Consider the following 15,292-nt stretch of genomic DNA (forward strand, 5'->3'; position numbering starts at 1 on the left):
GAAATCATAAAAGGCCACAAAATAGAAAATAAGCACTTTTCAGAAAATAACAAAATAGTCAATCCACACACGCAAAGAGAGAGAGAGAGAGAGAGAGAGGTGACTGGTGGGTACTGAAAATTTCAGTCTGAAATGGTGGAAGTTACAAGTGAATACCTTGCATTAGTTGGGGATATGGGGGGAAAAGTCCGAGTGCTTGTCGGGAGTAAAACAACTTACCAAAGTTTTGAGAGGAAATTATTTTCATCCGGATCATGAAAAACGTTTTACCATGGAAAATGTTTTCCAACTTTTTATCCAACCAAACAAAGGAAAATAAGTAAAATATTTTACACAAAAATATTTTAGTCCAAACAAATGGAGCCTCAATGTCAAATTTTGGAATGCCTTGTTACCTTCTTTTTTTTTTTCATTCGTTAATCCTATAATCTATACTATCCTAGAGGATTTGGTGGAGGGCCGGAGGGGGAGGGGGCTTACGGGGATCAAATCTTGCCCATGTGCAAGGATGTATGTAAGGGAGGCCAACTGCACTCCACTCCAGTTGCTGCCTTGTTACCTTATAAGTGCCAAATTTGGCATTTAATTTTGGAAATTGCCAAACTTGCCACATACATTACCGAATTATTTGATTTGCATCCAGAAATGAGTTGGGTTCAATTCCATGTTTGATTAAGATTGTATCGAAATGGTCGCGCTCAATTGGTGGAGCAAGTCAGAAAAATGACTTTGGTGATGCTATTTTGATGTCCCCCGTGACTTGCTCTAATCAAATACCAAAATAAATATAAAAAATTAGTCTAAGGTCACTATAGATGTTTGGACCAAGATCAATTCTGGTGGCAACAACTTTTCCGGTCAACTTTCGGAAAACTTTCTGGCGGTAATCAAATTTTCAACGAACTTTCCGATGCCGGTCAATTTTTTGGCTAACTTCCGACACCATCAAATTTTCCGGCCAACTTTCCGGCGATGATGACGCGGGAGGGGTAAATAATTTTTATGTAATGTAAAGGCATTTTGGTGAAGGTGAACCTAGTAGGTTTCTAAATAGTTAATTGGGTGGCCTAATGAGTTTCAAAATAAGAATAATGAACTAGAGAGTAAATCTCCCCAATAAATATAAACCCAGAAACTAACATTAATTTGGAGCATTTCACAGTAAAATATATACTGATACATAATGCATTGAATAAGGTTTGGGGTGACCGAGGTGTTGAACATCATATACAATCTTGATTTTGTCATGGGATAGGATTGGACTGTTCAAAGAACTCAGAATCTCTCCTTTGTAATCTTCTAAAAGATTAAAAACAAACCCAACGGATAGCTCGAGTGGCCACAGAGGATGAACTGTAAACTCAAACATCCTAAATTCGAAACTTGTCAACCTTTTAGGGCAGCCGCAAAAGAGAAATATCTTGTGAATTTTCTAGTTCCGGTGTAGGCGGCTTGCCTTTGATTGGACCAAGGAGGGGTTAGTTGAAGTGCATGCAGGTACGCTAGTCCAGACACCCTAACCGTCAAACCAAAAAATTAAAAATTAAAAACAAACTAGAAAACATGTTTCTTTCTTACCCTTCACTTCATTTCTCCCCTTTTTCTGCAAGATCTTATCTTCTTCCCTTTTTGTTTCAATTTCAGGCAACATACCCAGCAGAAATTGTAGCCATCTCAGAGCTAGCTAGGAAGCAAATATGTTGAAACTCTAAATGCTCCATAACTTGCCCCATACATTCTTCTCCCCCAACCATTTGAATCTCAAAACACCTTTCTCTTCCCCAAAATCTTCCAAGTCCAATCAAATCCAATTTCATTTACGAAACCTGCAATTGCTTTTAAATAGCTCAAAGGTCGGAAATAACCATGCTATTCTACATCGATCCTACATTTTCTTCGCTCGTCTATTGATCGATGTTATAGTCGTGATCCGATAACTAATTTGATGTACCCATTTACAAATTAATAAAATTTTCTTTGAAAATAATTGAACTATTAAGTAGGAGTTAGGTAAAAGGCACAGATCATGTCAGGCCTTGCCTTGCCTTGCCTGGTAACTAGCACAAGCCGAGCCATTGTTTTTGTAATCTTGTCTTAATTAAATTTAATGCTTGTTTTAAGAAACCACTATTTTGGCCTTTGGATTGTATATATGTTCCTTGCAATGGTCAGTGACACAGACATGTTATGTCATGGCCTACGCCGGTGAAGAGCACTTGTGTTATGACTTGTTATGCCTGGCCCGGGGACATGCCATGCCTTGCATAACCCGATAACAAACACATGGCCGCTATATATATATATATATATACTCTACAAAGTTATATATAGAGAAATCGATGGAAAAGATATTGGAAGAAGACAAGATACAAGAAAATGGAAGTACCCATCAGAATCATTACATCTCAACTGTAAAGCTCCCACTCCTCTTGTCAATAATGTGCAAAAAAATGCAGTGACTAGAGATGGCCAAACTGACAACCCCACAAACACCAAAATAATAAAACAGCCAAAAGTAAATTCAGAAAGCCCATGGTTATAATTCATTAAAAAAATTCAGGGAAAATGGAATATATTTTTTTTAAAGAAAATACGACATGGATGCATATACTTGAGAACTGTAAACTGATCTTTCTCTGTTTATAGCTAGGACTTTGTCTGGGACATATCATCATGGGCAGCTCCAACTCAAGGACTCCGAAAACATCTTACTTTGTTACTATAATTTAAAATAAAATAAAATTTTGAATTTTTTGATTTATATGTTTTAAATAAAACAAGATACATGTCATTATGCATGATGACTCGAGCAATTAGAAGAAGGAAACTAAAAAACGGGCTTCAATTTGGTTTAATGAGTCAAATATGGTGTTTGATATGGGACCCGGATTAAAAATAAGCTGGGACGATTGTGATCACTTGTACGGTACTACCCTCTAGACAAGCCAATGGAGCCATATTCTTTAACATGAATCCAGATCTTGTCATGTGACCATCATGTGATGCAAAATAGGACCCACCGCAATCGCACTTTGATGATTGCAGGCGTTGTTTGTGTGTCTTGATGTGTTCTGATTTATGAGGAAAAAACACAGTTTGGTCAACCATGGATAAAGGCTTGATTGGATCATATTAAACATAAGAGAAATAGATGGTTAATTTCTCTTTTCACAATCATATGCTTCTTTCAAATAGGTATCGATGTACGATAAATTTGACTTTTGTCATAGATGAAGAACACATTGAGACCTACAAAACGAAGGATTCGATCGTCACACTCCAAAAGACCTTTTTAGAAGCAATAATCCATAATCGTCGGCCAAATTTCTTGACAAACAGGGCACAAACTATTGTCGGCAGCTCTCGTTGGACTATTTGGAGAGGAAGGCCCAATTGGGTCAAGGCCTGGCCCAATCCAAAATGGACACTGACACATGCCCAACCCAATTGGGTCCAGTTTGACATGGACACTGGCACACTTCCTCTAAATTAATGGACTACAGAGCAGCCAATTTTTTCGATTCAGGTGTTTTTCTTCGGGAAAATGACGACCCGTAACGTATTTTAATAATTAATACCCGTCAAAGATATGCTGAGAATATTTGTTAATGCTGAAAATGTACTTGACAGCTATTCATTATCAAAACACGTCCTTAGCCGTCATTTTCCCTTTTGTCTTTTTGAGGAATTTAGAGGCCGGCCCTTTTTTAGGCTCCGTTGCCAAATTAGTCTCCTCGGCGTATTATAGCTACCCGATATAGTCCCGGCCTGTTATTTTGGACAAAAATACCCCTTGGATCACATATATAATTCACATAATTATAGTTCACAAAGTTCCCAAGGGGCAAAAAAGGCGTTATGCAACCTAACAAAGCCTATTCAGGTTTGGTAACAATACTCAAGGAAGAGTTGAAACCAAAGCTAAAAACTAAGACCGGCCTCTAATTTCCTTTTCTTTCTTTCTTTTTTCTATGTCCAGCATAGTTGAATTGCATTCAAAAGAACATAATATTACATCAATAATGTGAGGCATGTAATATCTAAATCAAGCCCAATACATAACAATCCTAAAGAAATTGCCCGTACGGGAAAAAAAGAGTACTGCTAGGTGTACCGACCATTTTTGGACCGAAACCGTACCGACGGCCGCGCGCGGCCGTCTCCGGCCACCGGACGGCCGATCCGAGCCGTCCAAAAATTTTAAAAAAAAAAACCGAGGGGCCTTACGCGGGAATTAACGTCATCCGATGTGTGTAGGGTGCTTGATCTAAACACCCTATTTTTCGTGTATACATATATACACGAAAAATAGGGTGTTTAGATCAAGCACCCTACACACATCGGATGACGTTAATTCCCGCGTGGGGCCCCTCGGTTTTTTTTTTTAAAATTTTTGGACGGCTCGGATCGGCCGTCCGGTGGCCGGAGACGGCCGCGCGCGGCCGTCGGTACGGTTTCGGTCCAAAAATGGTCGGTACACATAGGATTTTCGAGAAATAAAGTATTCTCTCCGTCCGATAAAGATTGTCCATTTCCACTATTCACATATTTTAGAAAAGTTACCTATAGTTTGTAATTTATTTTTTTATGATTAAAAGAATTTATTTTACTAATAGTAAGTGAGATCTATCAAATATAATCTATATTGCACATAAAAAATATTTACAACGTAAAAACATAGGTAAGTTTTTAAAAGGTGTGTGAATAATGAAAATAAAAAATCTTTGCGGGACGGAGGAAGTAACAAATGAAACACTACTACACAGGAGAACTAATCTTCAATTTCTTGCATTCGGCGAGATTTGACTCATCGACATCTCAAAGTAAAGAATATACACGCGGGCAGCCGAGTTAGTTTCAGAAGTATCCTCAACTTGACTCATCATCAATCAGACAAAAATCAGGACCTGGACCTCAACGTTTTATTTTACCAGTAACTCTTTACCGAGTAATGCTATATGTACCGATCGAGGAGAAGGGAAAACGTACTGATGGTCACCGGCGGGCCATCTCCAGCCACCAGAAGATCGATCCGAGCCGTTCAAAAATTTTATAAAAAAAAAACCGATGGGGCGTGCACGGGAATCAACGGCATCCGAGGTGTGTAGGATGCTTGATCTGAGCACTCATTTTTTGAGTATATACACGTATATACATATATATACGAAAAGGGGGTGCTCGGATCAAGCACTCTATACACCTCAGATACCGTTGATTCTCGCTCCGACCCTTTTGGTTTTTTTTTTTTTTAATTTTTCGGACGGCTAGGATCGACCGTCCGGTGGCCGAAAACGGCCCGGCCTGGCGCGGCCGGTCAGTACGTTTTCCCTCCCCCTTTCTCGGTACCTATATATATACTCTTATTTTACTACCATTTTATGATTTGTTTAGTTTCACAATGACTCAGATCTTTTTTGTCTAATCGCCATGTTTTCGGCACGACCGATAGAATAGAGAAATTTTTCAGTGCCGAGAGGGCACAGGTCACGTGGTGCCAAGCATGCATCTCGGCCGTCCAAACGTGTTTTGAACAGTCCAGATCTGTTTGAGCTTAAGGGGGTATTTTGGTAATTTTACACTAAAAAATTATTCAAACAGATCTGAATCGTCCAAAACACGTTTGAATAGCCGAGATGGTGCTCGGCACCACATGGCCGTGCCCACCTGGCACTGAAAAACTTCTCCTCTCAGACTACAACCCCTTGCCTATGCATATTGATCGAAACTACGACCACGTACATATTTGAACATAAACGTGTTTAGAGTCGGTTCGATATGTATGATGTTTGCGTACATCAAACAACTCCAAAACACATCAGCATCTAAAACTTTGTTTGAATATTTATTTATGTCCATGGCAATACGTGCTATATCTAATCCTACGTGAGCTACTTGGGTAAAAGTAAAAAGTAGTTATTTCTAAAAATATTTAGGTAAAAGTAAATAAAAAATTAATTTTTCGATTTCTCTCGTCGAAACGAATCAATAACTCAAAAAAAATTTGCGCAAAACTAACACATGGGAAAAAAATTCAAATAAATACAAAATTCTCAGATTTAAGTTAAGTTCAAGAGAACGGGGCCTGAAAAAGTGAAAGTAGAAGAAGTAAAGAAAAATGAAATTTATTTTCCTGAGTATGTTCTCTTGACAAGAATCCTTGCAATAAAACTAAAATTCTTTTCTTTTGGCAAGACTCATTTTGCAGAAAAGTGTTTTCTAGTGAAAAAGTTGAAGGTATGGGTGCGCCAACATTCTTGATAACTGAACACACGAAAAGTTACAAGAAATTTGATTTTCTCATCTCTTTCCATCCTTTTCATGCAATTGAACAGGGCTGCGGGGCAATATGTGAGTCCCGCGTGAGCCACACATGTTATGGGAGAAGAGAGAGTATATATTAAATAATTTCACAAGTAGGAATCCCCTTTCTCTCTCTCTGATTTTTGGGTAGCTGCTGTGGCTTAATTCACCGTTCCAGAAATAGGCGCTACTGTCCATTTATATAGTTCGTCAAATAAAAGTTAAATACAACTTTACGAAAGAATCATGTGGATTGATTGATTAACCGTGACCACATCATCAAATCACGGTCTAGATGAATCATACTCGGATCAAAATATTCATCCTCCGGTCTAGTCTACTACAGGTTATATTTTCATCCCGTCCATTTTTTTAGAATTTCATTCTCGGCCGCCCAAATGCTATGATTGACAACGTTGGTTTATCATCTCATCACTAAAAAACAAGGCATCTTATGGTTAGTATTAGGTTGGCCAATCGGGGCCTCAATGTTTTTGTTTTAGTGTGACTTGTCAAGTTTCAATAATGAATCAGATATTTTTGCCTTCTTTAATCCTAGGTTCCTGTCAGATCGGACCTAATGTGATAGATTACAGCCACTTGGCTATGTATATTTATATTGATTGAAAAAGCATACTATAAAATGTTTCCGGGTGATTTGATGAAGAAATTAATCAACCCTTGCAAGAACCAACAGTAATTCAGATGGCCGATCCCGGCACTACTGATCCCCTTCTCTCCAGCGAAACTCCGGCAACCGCCCCGGCCTCCTCCTTGGAGGAGATAATTGAACGGTGTATCGGAGATTTCGGGTGGGCTCAGCTGCTGCAGGCTTCCCTCGTGTCTTTGGCTTGGGCCTTCGACGCCCAGCAAACCTTCATTAGCGTCGTCACCGACGCCGACCCGACATGGCACTGCACCGATCACCACTCCTCGTGCAACTCGGCAACCGATATGTGCCAGCTTCCAAGAGGTTCGTGGGCTTGGGACATGCCGGCAGACGCGTCTATCGTGTCGGATTGGTCGCTGGAGTGTGCTAGCTCAGTCATCAGGGGATTGCCAGCTTCGTGTTTCTTCTTGGGCAGCCTCGTGGGAGGACTCGTCCTCGCCACGCTGGCCGACTCCTCCTCCCTCGGCCGGAAGAACATCCTACTCTTGTCGTCTTTGCTCATGTCCCTGGCCGGACTCTTCACGGCCGCCTCCACAAACATCTGGATGTATTCGGCCCTCAGGTTCGTCGGGGGGTTCGGGAGGGCCACCGTAGGAACGTGCGCTCTCGTGCTATCGACAGAGCTCGTCGGGAAGCGAAGGCGAGGCCAGGTTGGGATCCTTAGCTTCCTCTTTTTCACGTTCGGATTCTTATCTTTACCGGCGATCGCTTACTTGAACAGAGGATCTTCTTGGAGATCAATCTACTTGTGGACCTGTATTCCCACAATCCCGTATTGCGTCCTGTTCCATTTCTTAGCCCGTGAGTCTCCCCGGTGGCTGTTCTTGCAAGGCCACAAAGAAAAATTCATGGCCACGATAAAGAGTATCGCAAGCCATAGTAGCTTCACTCTGAAACAATTCCCCGAAATTGTCTGTGTCGAACACGATTCGTCAAACGGCGACCTATTCTCGGCCATCAAGATCTTGCTTGATAAAAAATGGGCTATCAGGCGCTTATCAGCTGTTATGGTGGTGGGTTTCGGCATCGGCATGGTCTACTATGGCATGCCCTTAGGGGTTGGAAGCTTGGGATTCAACCTCTACCTTAATGTCACACTGAATGCCTTATCGGAGCTACCCGCCTCGTTGGCCTCATTTTTCCTAATAGGAAAAATAAACAGGAAAGGCTCTGTATTCGGCTTCTGCATTCTGAGCGGTGTATGCAGCATCATTTGTTGCGTCCTGATGAACATGCCATCGATGAGCACCGAGTCTGGATGGATCATATCAAAGGGTGCGTCGCAGATAGGGGCAGAGACGGTGTCTTTCTTCAGCGTCTGCACGGCCTTCAACGTGCTGTTGATTTACACGTTGGAGTTGTTCCCGACGTGCGTGAGGAACTCGGCCATGTCGATGGTGAGGCAGGCGATTGTTCTGGGCGGGGTGTTTAGCCCTGTCTTGGTTGCTGCCGGGAGGAGAAATGGGGTTCTGTCCTACGGGGTGTTCGGGGTGACGATAGCGTTTTGCGGGCTGTTCGTGGCGTTCCTTCCGGAGACAAAGGGTTCGAGCATTTGTGATACGATGGACGAGGAGGAGCACAAGGTCCTAAAGACACAAACTAGTGGCTGCGGCAACTGCTAAAAGGACTTTCGATTTTTTTGCCGAGTACTAAAGGCAAGTTGTGCTTTGTCGTATTGCAATAATGCAGAAAGTGGCGGCCAACTTCTTTCGCATTATGAGAGGGATTGTGAATATGAACGTTCCTAATACCTCCGTGCATGTATATCTCTAGCTAAGGCTCCGTTTCTTTTAGATTTAACTTAAATATGAAAATATTGTACTTATTTGAATTTTTTTTTATATTTGTTAATTTTGCGCCAAGCTTTTGTGGGTTATTAATTCGTCTCGATGAAAGGAATCGAAAAAGTAAAATTTTGGCACTTTTATTCAAGTATTTTGATAAATAATCACTTTTTAGCATAAAAATGTCTCACAAATATTTGGTGCAAAACTAACAAATACGAAAAAAAATCAAAATAAGGATAAATTTTTTAGATTTAAGCTAATTTTAAATTAAGTCCAAAAGAACGGAGCCTAATTATATGTATTATATCAATAAGACATGAAGGTGATTAGACCATTGTACTTCGTTGTCTTTTTTTTTTTTAATCGTCAATTCATTTCAAAACAAAGCTCGAAGGCAATACAGATTCCATCGAAAATACAATAATGAACCAAAACTATCAAAGACTTTGATACGTGCACCCCCTGCAGAAGCAAGACCGACGAAATCGCCAAAAGAAAACTAATCTAAGTTCAGATAGTAGAAAATTCCATAACAGATTCCCAGCTCAAACCAACAAAAAATATTAAACACAGCTGAAATCTGGATAAACAACACCAACTAAGAAACAACTAAAGAAAGATAAAGCTCTCCTGCCGGAGCAAAAGCGAGGGGAATAAAACACGAGAACGGTCTATTGTGAATTTGGGAGAAAAATCTGCATCACTAGATTAAGCCTTAAAAAAAATCAGAAAATAGAACGGAAAAATACTTTTGATCCGTAATCATTCATTGCAAACCTGAACCCGGGGTGCTATAGTGCACCCGAGTACTATACGTATAGTGCGGCTGATCTAGCCGTCCATCTCAGTAATGGACGACTAGAATTTGTAGGAGCACGGATTAAATCCAAGCCGTCCATGCCAAAATGGATGGTCAAATCGAACGCACTACACGGTATAATGTGGCAGATGCACTACAGCCCCTCCGATTTCTTGCAAACCTACATGTTGTCTAAAAAACTTGTATTGAGCCAAAACAAATGTGTAGAAAGAAAGCAGTGGAGAGAGAGAGAGAGAGTCTGGAGTGGGTCCCCCCCCTCTCCAACGTCATCCCAATATTATTTTGGAATCGATAGTGTCCCTTTTTATAATACTGTGTTTGCTTTGATTGAATTTGTTAATAATATTGGAATGATGTTGTTCAATAAAAAAAAAAAAACTTGCATTGATTTAATAACATATTACAACATGAAAAAGATCAGGAACTGATCCAAACTACAGGTATTTCAATAATTTATTATTCAGTACTCCTAAAGCACTGTTATGTGATATTTTAAGACTCTTAGCTATTACTATACATTATTGTTTGTGAGAATCACATAATTTGTGAGTTACTACAATTTTTAAAAATAATGATAATACCAGTATAACTTATGAAGTAAAGTCAATTTTTTTAAAAGTAATAATGATAATCTACATAATAAGGGAAAACGATTTTTAAATCTTATCTCTCTATAAATCATAACCATTGATTTGCTCCATAAATTCTCCGGCTCTCCCTCTCTCTTTCAAACAATATTAATTACACAATTGTTACTAATTAAATCTTATATTATATTGTGCCTCTTAGCACGAATAAACTCTAGTACTAAAATAACTTATGAAATATAAATAATTTTTTAAGTGACACGAAACGATTCCGAAGTGACGGAGTAGTAATTACAACTACTATGAGCTTTGAATTTTGGACTCTTGCTACCGGACAGATTCGGGTCACGGGTGTTCACGAACTGAACTCAAACTTTAGGGACGCGAGTCACGCGACCCAATCGTTTGAGGTTACGTGACCTGTGTTTCCTGTATTACCGGTGGGCCCAGTGCTTGGCAATATGCATGCCCACGCGCGTGGATAACGTCAAGTGCACTTCGAAATCTTTCCCTCCTGGGGTTGGCAATGGGGCGGGTGGGGGGTGGATACCACTATCCCCGTCTCCGATCCCCGAATTCAAATCCATCCCCATTTCCATTCCCTCCCCGATCCCCACCGGAGAATTATTTTTACCCTCCATCCCATGTCACGCCCCAAATCCGGAAGCATGACTGGCCTTGTACCATGAAGCAATCATGGGACACGAAGCCTAATTAAAAATATTTTTAGCAACTTAAACCAAATAAAGTAAAAACTGGATATTTTATTAAAGCAAAATGTGCAAACTCAAAATCAATATTTTTCCATAACAAGATGGCCACAATATCTGATATTCTCTAACTCCAAATTCCCCAATAACTGCCAATAAATAAAAGTGCAGAAGCTAATAAATAAACGTTCGAAAGCATTTTGACACGATAAAAGAAATAAAAATGCAAACGCCCTAGAGGTCCAAACACAAGGTCCCGACAACACCGCAGAGTCCATTATAATACTCCATTAACTAACCTGAAAAATAATGTGGAATAAATCCGTCAGCTGACGAGCTCAGTGAGTAGTTAAACATGCTAGGGTAAAGAATACAACGCGGCATACTTTTAAACAAAAGATGCTATGGGTTCCAAGAAATGGTTTCAAACAATAAGGGTCGATGGTTCAACAATTCATATCAATGAACTAAATAACGAACGACAAAGTCAAAGGCTCACAAAAGGTATCGACGAGATGAATCAATGTTTGACAATTTATCACAAGAACAATCCGGATAACAATAACATGTCTTTTATACCAATAGGTCTGCTCAATAATATCATAACAATGAATCACAATAAACGAAAATCCAAACCAAAGTGGGAACCAAAATCACCAATTGCCAAATATTTTCTCAGGGCTTCGCCCGTTGGATCCAACACCGTACTTAGAGTCACCACAGAATGGCGCCTAGGACCTTTTCCCTAAGCCGATCCAGAATAGGGTCACAGGGTATTTCACAAGTCTTTTCCCTATCCGTTGAGCACTAGAGTCACAGGGTATTTCACAAGTCTTTTTCCTAGTGGCCAAAGTCACCACGATATCTCACGGGTCTTTTCCTTGGACTTTAATAAATATCAACACAGTATATGATCCCAAACATAAAAAGAACAACGGCGAGCCGGAGGCACCTGCACCAGGATTATTCTCCGTGCCGTTGCAGAGTCACAATAATATTATGGAGCAACAAGAAAAATATGGGCAATCCAACAATCCTATTAATTTTTATCAATGAACCTGGTATGCCAAAGGGTACGTCAATTGCCAATAATTATGAGAGCAACGAATAGGAATGATTATCATCGAATCACAACTAATAACGAACTGTAAAGAATCGATAGGCTCAAGAGGATTCCAAAAGAAGGGATCACATGCTTAACCACTCACCTCGGTCGAAAACGATGATATCACGATGTGCAACGCAAGTGCATGAACCACCTAATCTGAATTACAGATGTACAAAATGATAATTAATTTACATGATAGCTATTAGAACAGACTACTGCTAAAACTATTTGGTAATATAAAATACTTATTAGCATTAACTTAGTATGTAACTAAACAGCTAAGCCCAAACCTAGAACTAATTCACCATATAAATGTCCACCATCCGATTCCATCCTTCAACATTCCCGGAGTATAACACGACACACACACTACAACCAACACCACATGCACGCACAAACTGATCACCATTGCCGCCCATCTTTCTCTTTCCTCCGCTCACTCGGCACCACCAAACAACAACCCAACTAATTAAACTGGTTCCCAAATCAACCTATAAAGATAAGAAGAAAAAGGGATTAATAGAAAAGAATTACCACTTCAGGAAGCCAAGTAGAACCAGACTGTCGCAGCTCTCTCGTTAATCTCACTGCCTGGAATAAAATAACCCTAGTTTTGTATATGTATATAAGAATACAGGGCTCTCTTTTTAATATGATGAAACCCTACCTCTTGTATATTCTCATTCAGTAAACTGCCCCCGTATATACCGATATTTTTCAATCTAATTACACAATCAACCCAACATTATTCTTTACGTTAACTAATCACTTGCGGGTACCCATTTCCAGTTTAACCAAACTTAGCATTTTAAGCGATACGAGTAACTGATGCAAAAAAATAAACAACCCAACATATACAATTTTTTTTTTATTAGGACAAAGTTTGAAAAAGAAAAATGAAAGATTTAATAATTTGGGTCAAAAATATTATTATTATTTTTTTACTGAAAAAGTGGGACGTCACATCCCCTCCCCCAAACGAGGAACGGGGATCCCCGTGGGGAATCGGGGATCCAACTGGAACCACATGCAAAATCGATATTCTTAATCCGGTATCCCTCCTGCAACAAGACGCCAAGAACAAACAACACACGCAAAGCTCTTTAAAGCTTCGTTTCTTAGTCTCTCAACACAACGCTATTTCATGAGTTTCCGACGTGAACAATATTTATCGGACGTGAACAATATTTATCTGACTAGAACTATTGATTTGAGCTCTTTTTTCTACTAATCTTCTATCCGTGGTAAGTGAATTCAATTACTTCTATGTTAATTGACAGTGAAATTTAATTTCTTTCTTTCTTCCTCACTTATGTATATATAGTACTCCTATATAATTTTCATTTATGTATATAACTTATTTATTATATCTATATATATATATATATACACACACACACACACACACAAACGGGGCGGGGCGGGGACAGACTCATACCCATCCCCTACCCGTTCCCCATTTTTTTTTAAAAATTATCCACATCCCCTACCCTATCCCCAAAAAATCCCCGAATCCCCAATCCATTTGGGGCGGGGAATGGGGCGGGGCGGGGTGGGGCGGCCGGGATTGCCATCCCTGTTCCCTCCATAGGGTAGTAGTACAGTAAATCTGTCCACACAGATTTTTTACGCACAAATCATGCACAGATTGGGATATGGCGCCTACCAAAGGTCTCACACAAATGATTCAAGCTGTTTATTAAATTGAAAACATGTTTTCAAGGGCCTTCTCGAGAAATCAGCTCAATCTGCTACCTATAAGTGCTCGATCTAATCATCTAACTTTTTATTCAAGTTTTAAGATCCTAAAAACTGAATGAAAAGTTGGATGACTAGTTCGAGTATTTATAGGTAGCGGATTGAGCTAATTTCTCATAAGGGGCCTTCAATCCATAATTTAAATTTAATGAACGGCTCGAATCGTTTGTGTGAGATCCGTAGTGGGCTCCATATCCCAATTTGTGCAAGATTTGTGCGTAAAATATGTGTCATTAGCACTACTGATAGTAGTATTCCATCCATCCCATTTTGCTTGGCTTTTTTGTTATTCGTGATATTTTTTAAACACTTATATCTCTCAATTTATAATATTTTTTATAATTTTCAAAATTTTGTATTATAGACATAATCGAGAACTATCAAATAAGATCTATATTTTATATTTTTGAAGATTCATATTGAAAGATATAAGCAATCGAAAACTGACACGAATATCAGAAAAGACAAAGAAAATGAAACGGAGGTTTTAACCCAAAAATCGTATTATTATTCTGATAAATGAAAAACTCACCTCTATGTAACTTTTGAAAATTTGTGCTAATTTTAGGTTTTCATAAAAAAATTAATAGATGTAGAACAATTAAGAGATGATGCAAGAAAGTACTTTAATGTTTTATTTCAAATAATGATGCAATTTTAGAAAATGGACAACAATATGAACCGACAGAGTATCATTTGAAATATAAAATTTGACAAGATTCACCCAGAATTTTTGATAATTAAAAATTCACTACAAGACAACTTGCCAACTTGGTGCATATTTACGAGAAATTTTAAATGCGAATTCTAATACTCCAACTTTTAAAAAATTGCGGTGAGTATTTGTAAGGGAAAAAAACTTTATCAACAGATTATTAAATTCATGAAAATAAAAAAACGGCTTGAAATATGAGTTTAGGAAAACTAGTTTTGGGGTACTTTTCTGATAAGGTTTTAGAATTCAAGTATTTTGAAAGCTGATTTATTATTTTCTACAATAAACTCTATTAATAAATTTTGATACGGCATAATCATAATTTCACAATTACGATAAACACGTCTATTTATCTTCTTCTTTTTTTTGAACGGCGAAAAAGTGATATTATGTCAATTGTTGGCTATATATATTTAAATTAGGAAGAAAAATAATTTAGGTAACTAGTTTAGGAATCTGTATATTTGATTATGTGTATTTCCTTATTTCAAGATTTTGTTTCCTTAGTTGATATGTAACTTGTATTATAAATTGACCTCCAATGGGAGAAGAATAAACATTCTGAATTTCATTCAATATGGTATCAGGGCGGGTTACATAATCATATCATTCTTTTTGTTTCTCTTCTCGCTTCACATCGGGATCTCTCGATCTTGATCGATTCTCTCTCATTTTAATCTCTTGTTAGTTGACAGTAGCTTCATCAACGATCGTCTCCCATTAGCGATTGTCTCTCATCAGCAACCATTGCTGAAACACTGTGAAACCTTTGGTTCTCTCAGATCAGCGACCGTCGGTTCTCTCTCGCCTCATCATCGGAACCCTAGCAATCTCCGG

The 15,292-nt window shown here is 38.9% G+C and overlaps 1 protein-coding gene across 1 annotated transcript; it reads left to right on the forward strand.

The window, feature by feature from the left end:
- The first annotated feature begins 6,752 nt into the window (after positions 1-6,752).
- LOC131300664 (organic cation/carnitine transporter 3) lies at positions 6,753-8,832 on the forward strand. The gene has a single exon (XM_058326603.1). The coding sequence runs from the start codon at positions 7,006-7,008 to the stop codon at positions 8,590-8,592; it is 1,587 nt and encodes a 528-aa protein (XP_058182586.1). The 5' UTR covers positions 6,753-7,005; the 3' UTR covers positions 8,593-8,832.
- The last annotated feature ends 6,460 nt before the right edge of the window (positions 8,833-15,292 follow it).

Source organism: Rhododendron vialii, chromosome 1a (assembly GCF_030253575.1).
Source record: "Rhododendron vialii isolate Sample 1 chromosome 1a, ASM3025357v1".
Lineage (NCBI taxonomy): Eukaryota > Viridiplantae > Streptophyta > Magnoliopsida > Ericales > Ericaceae > Rhododendron > Rhododendron vialii.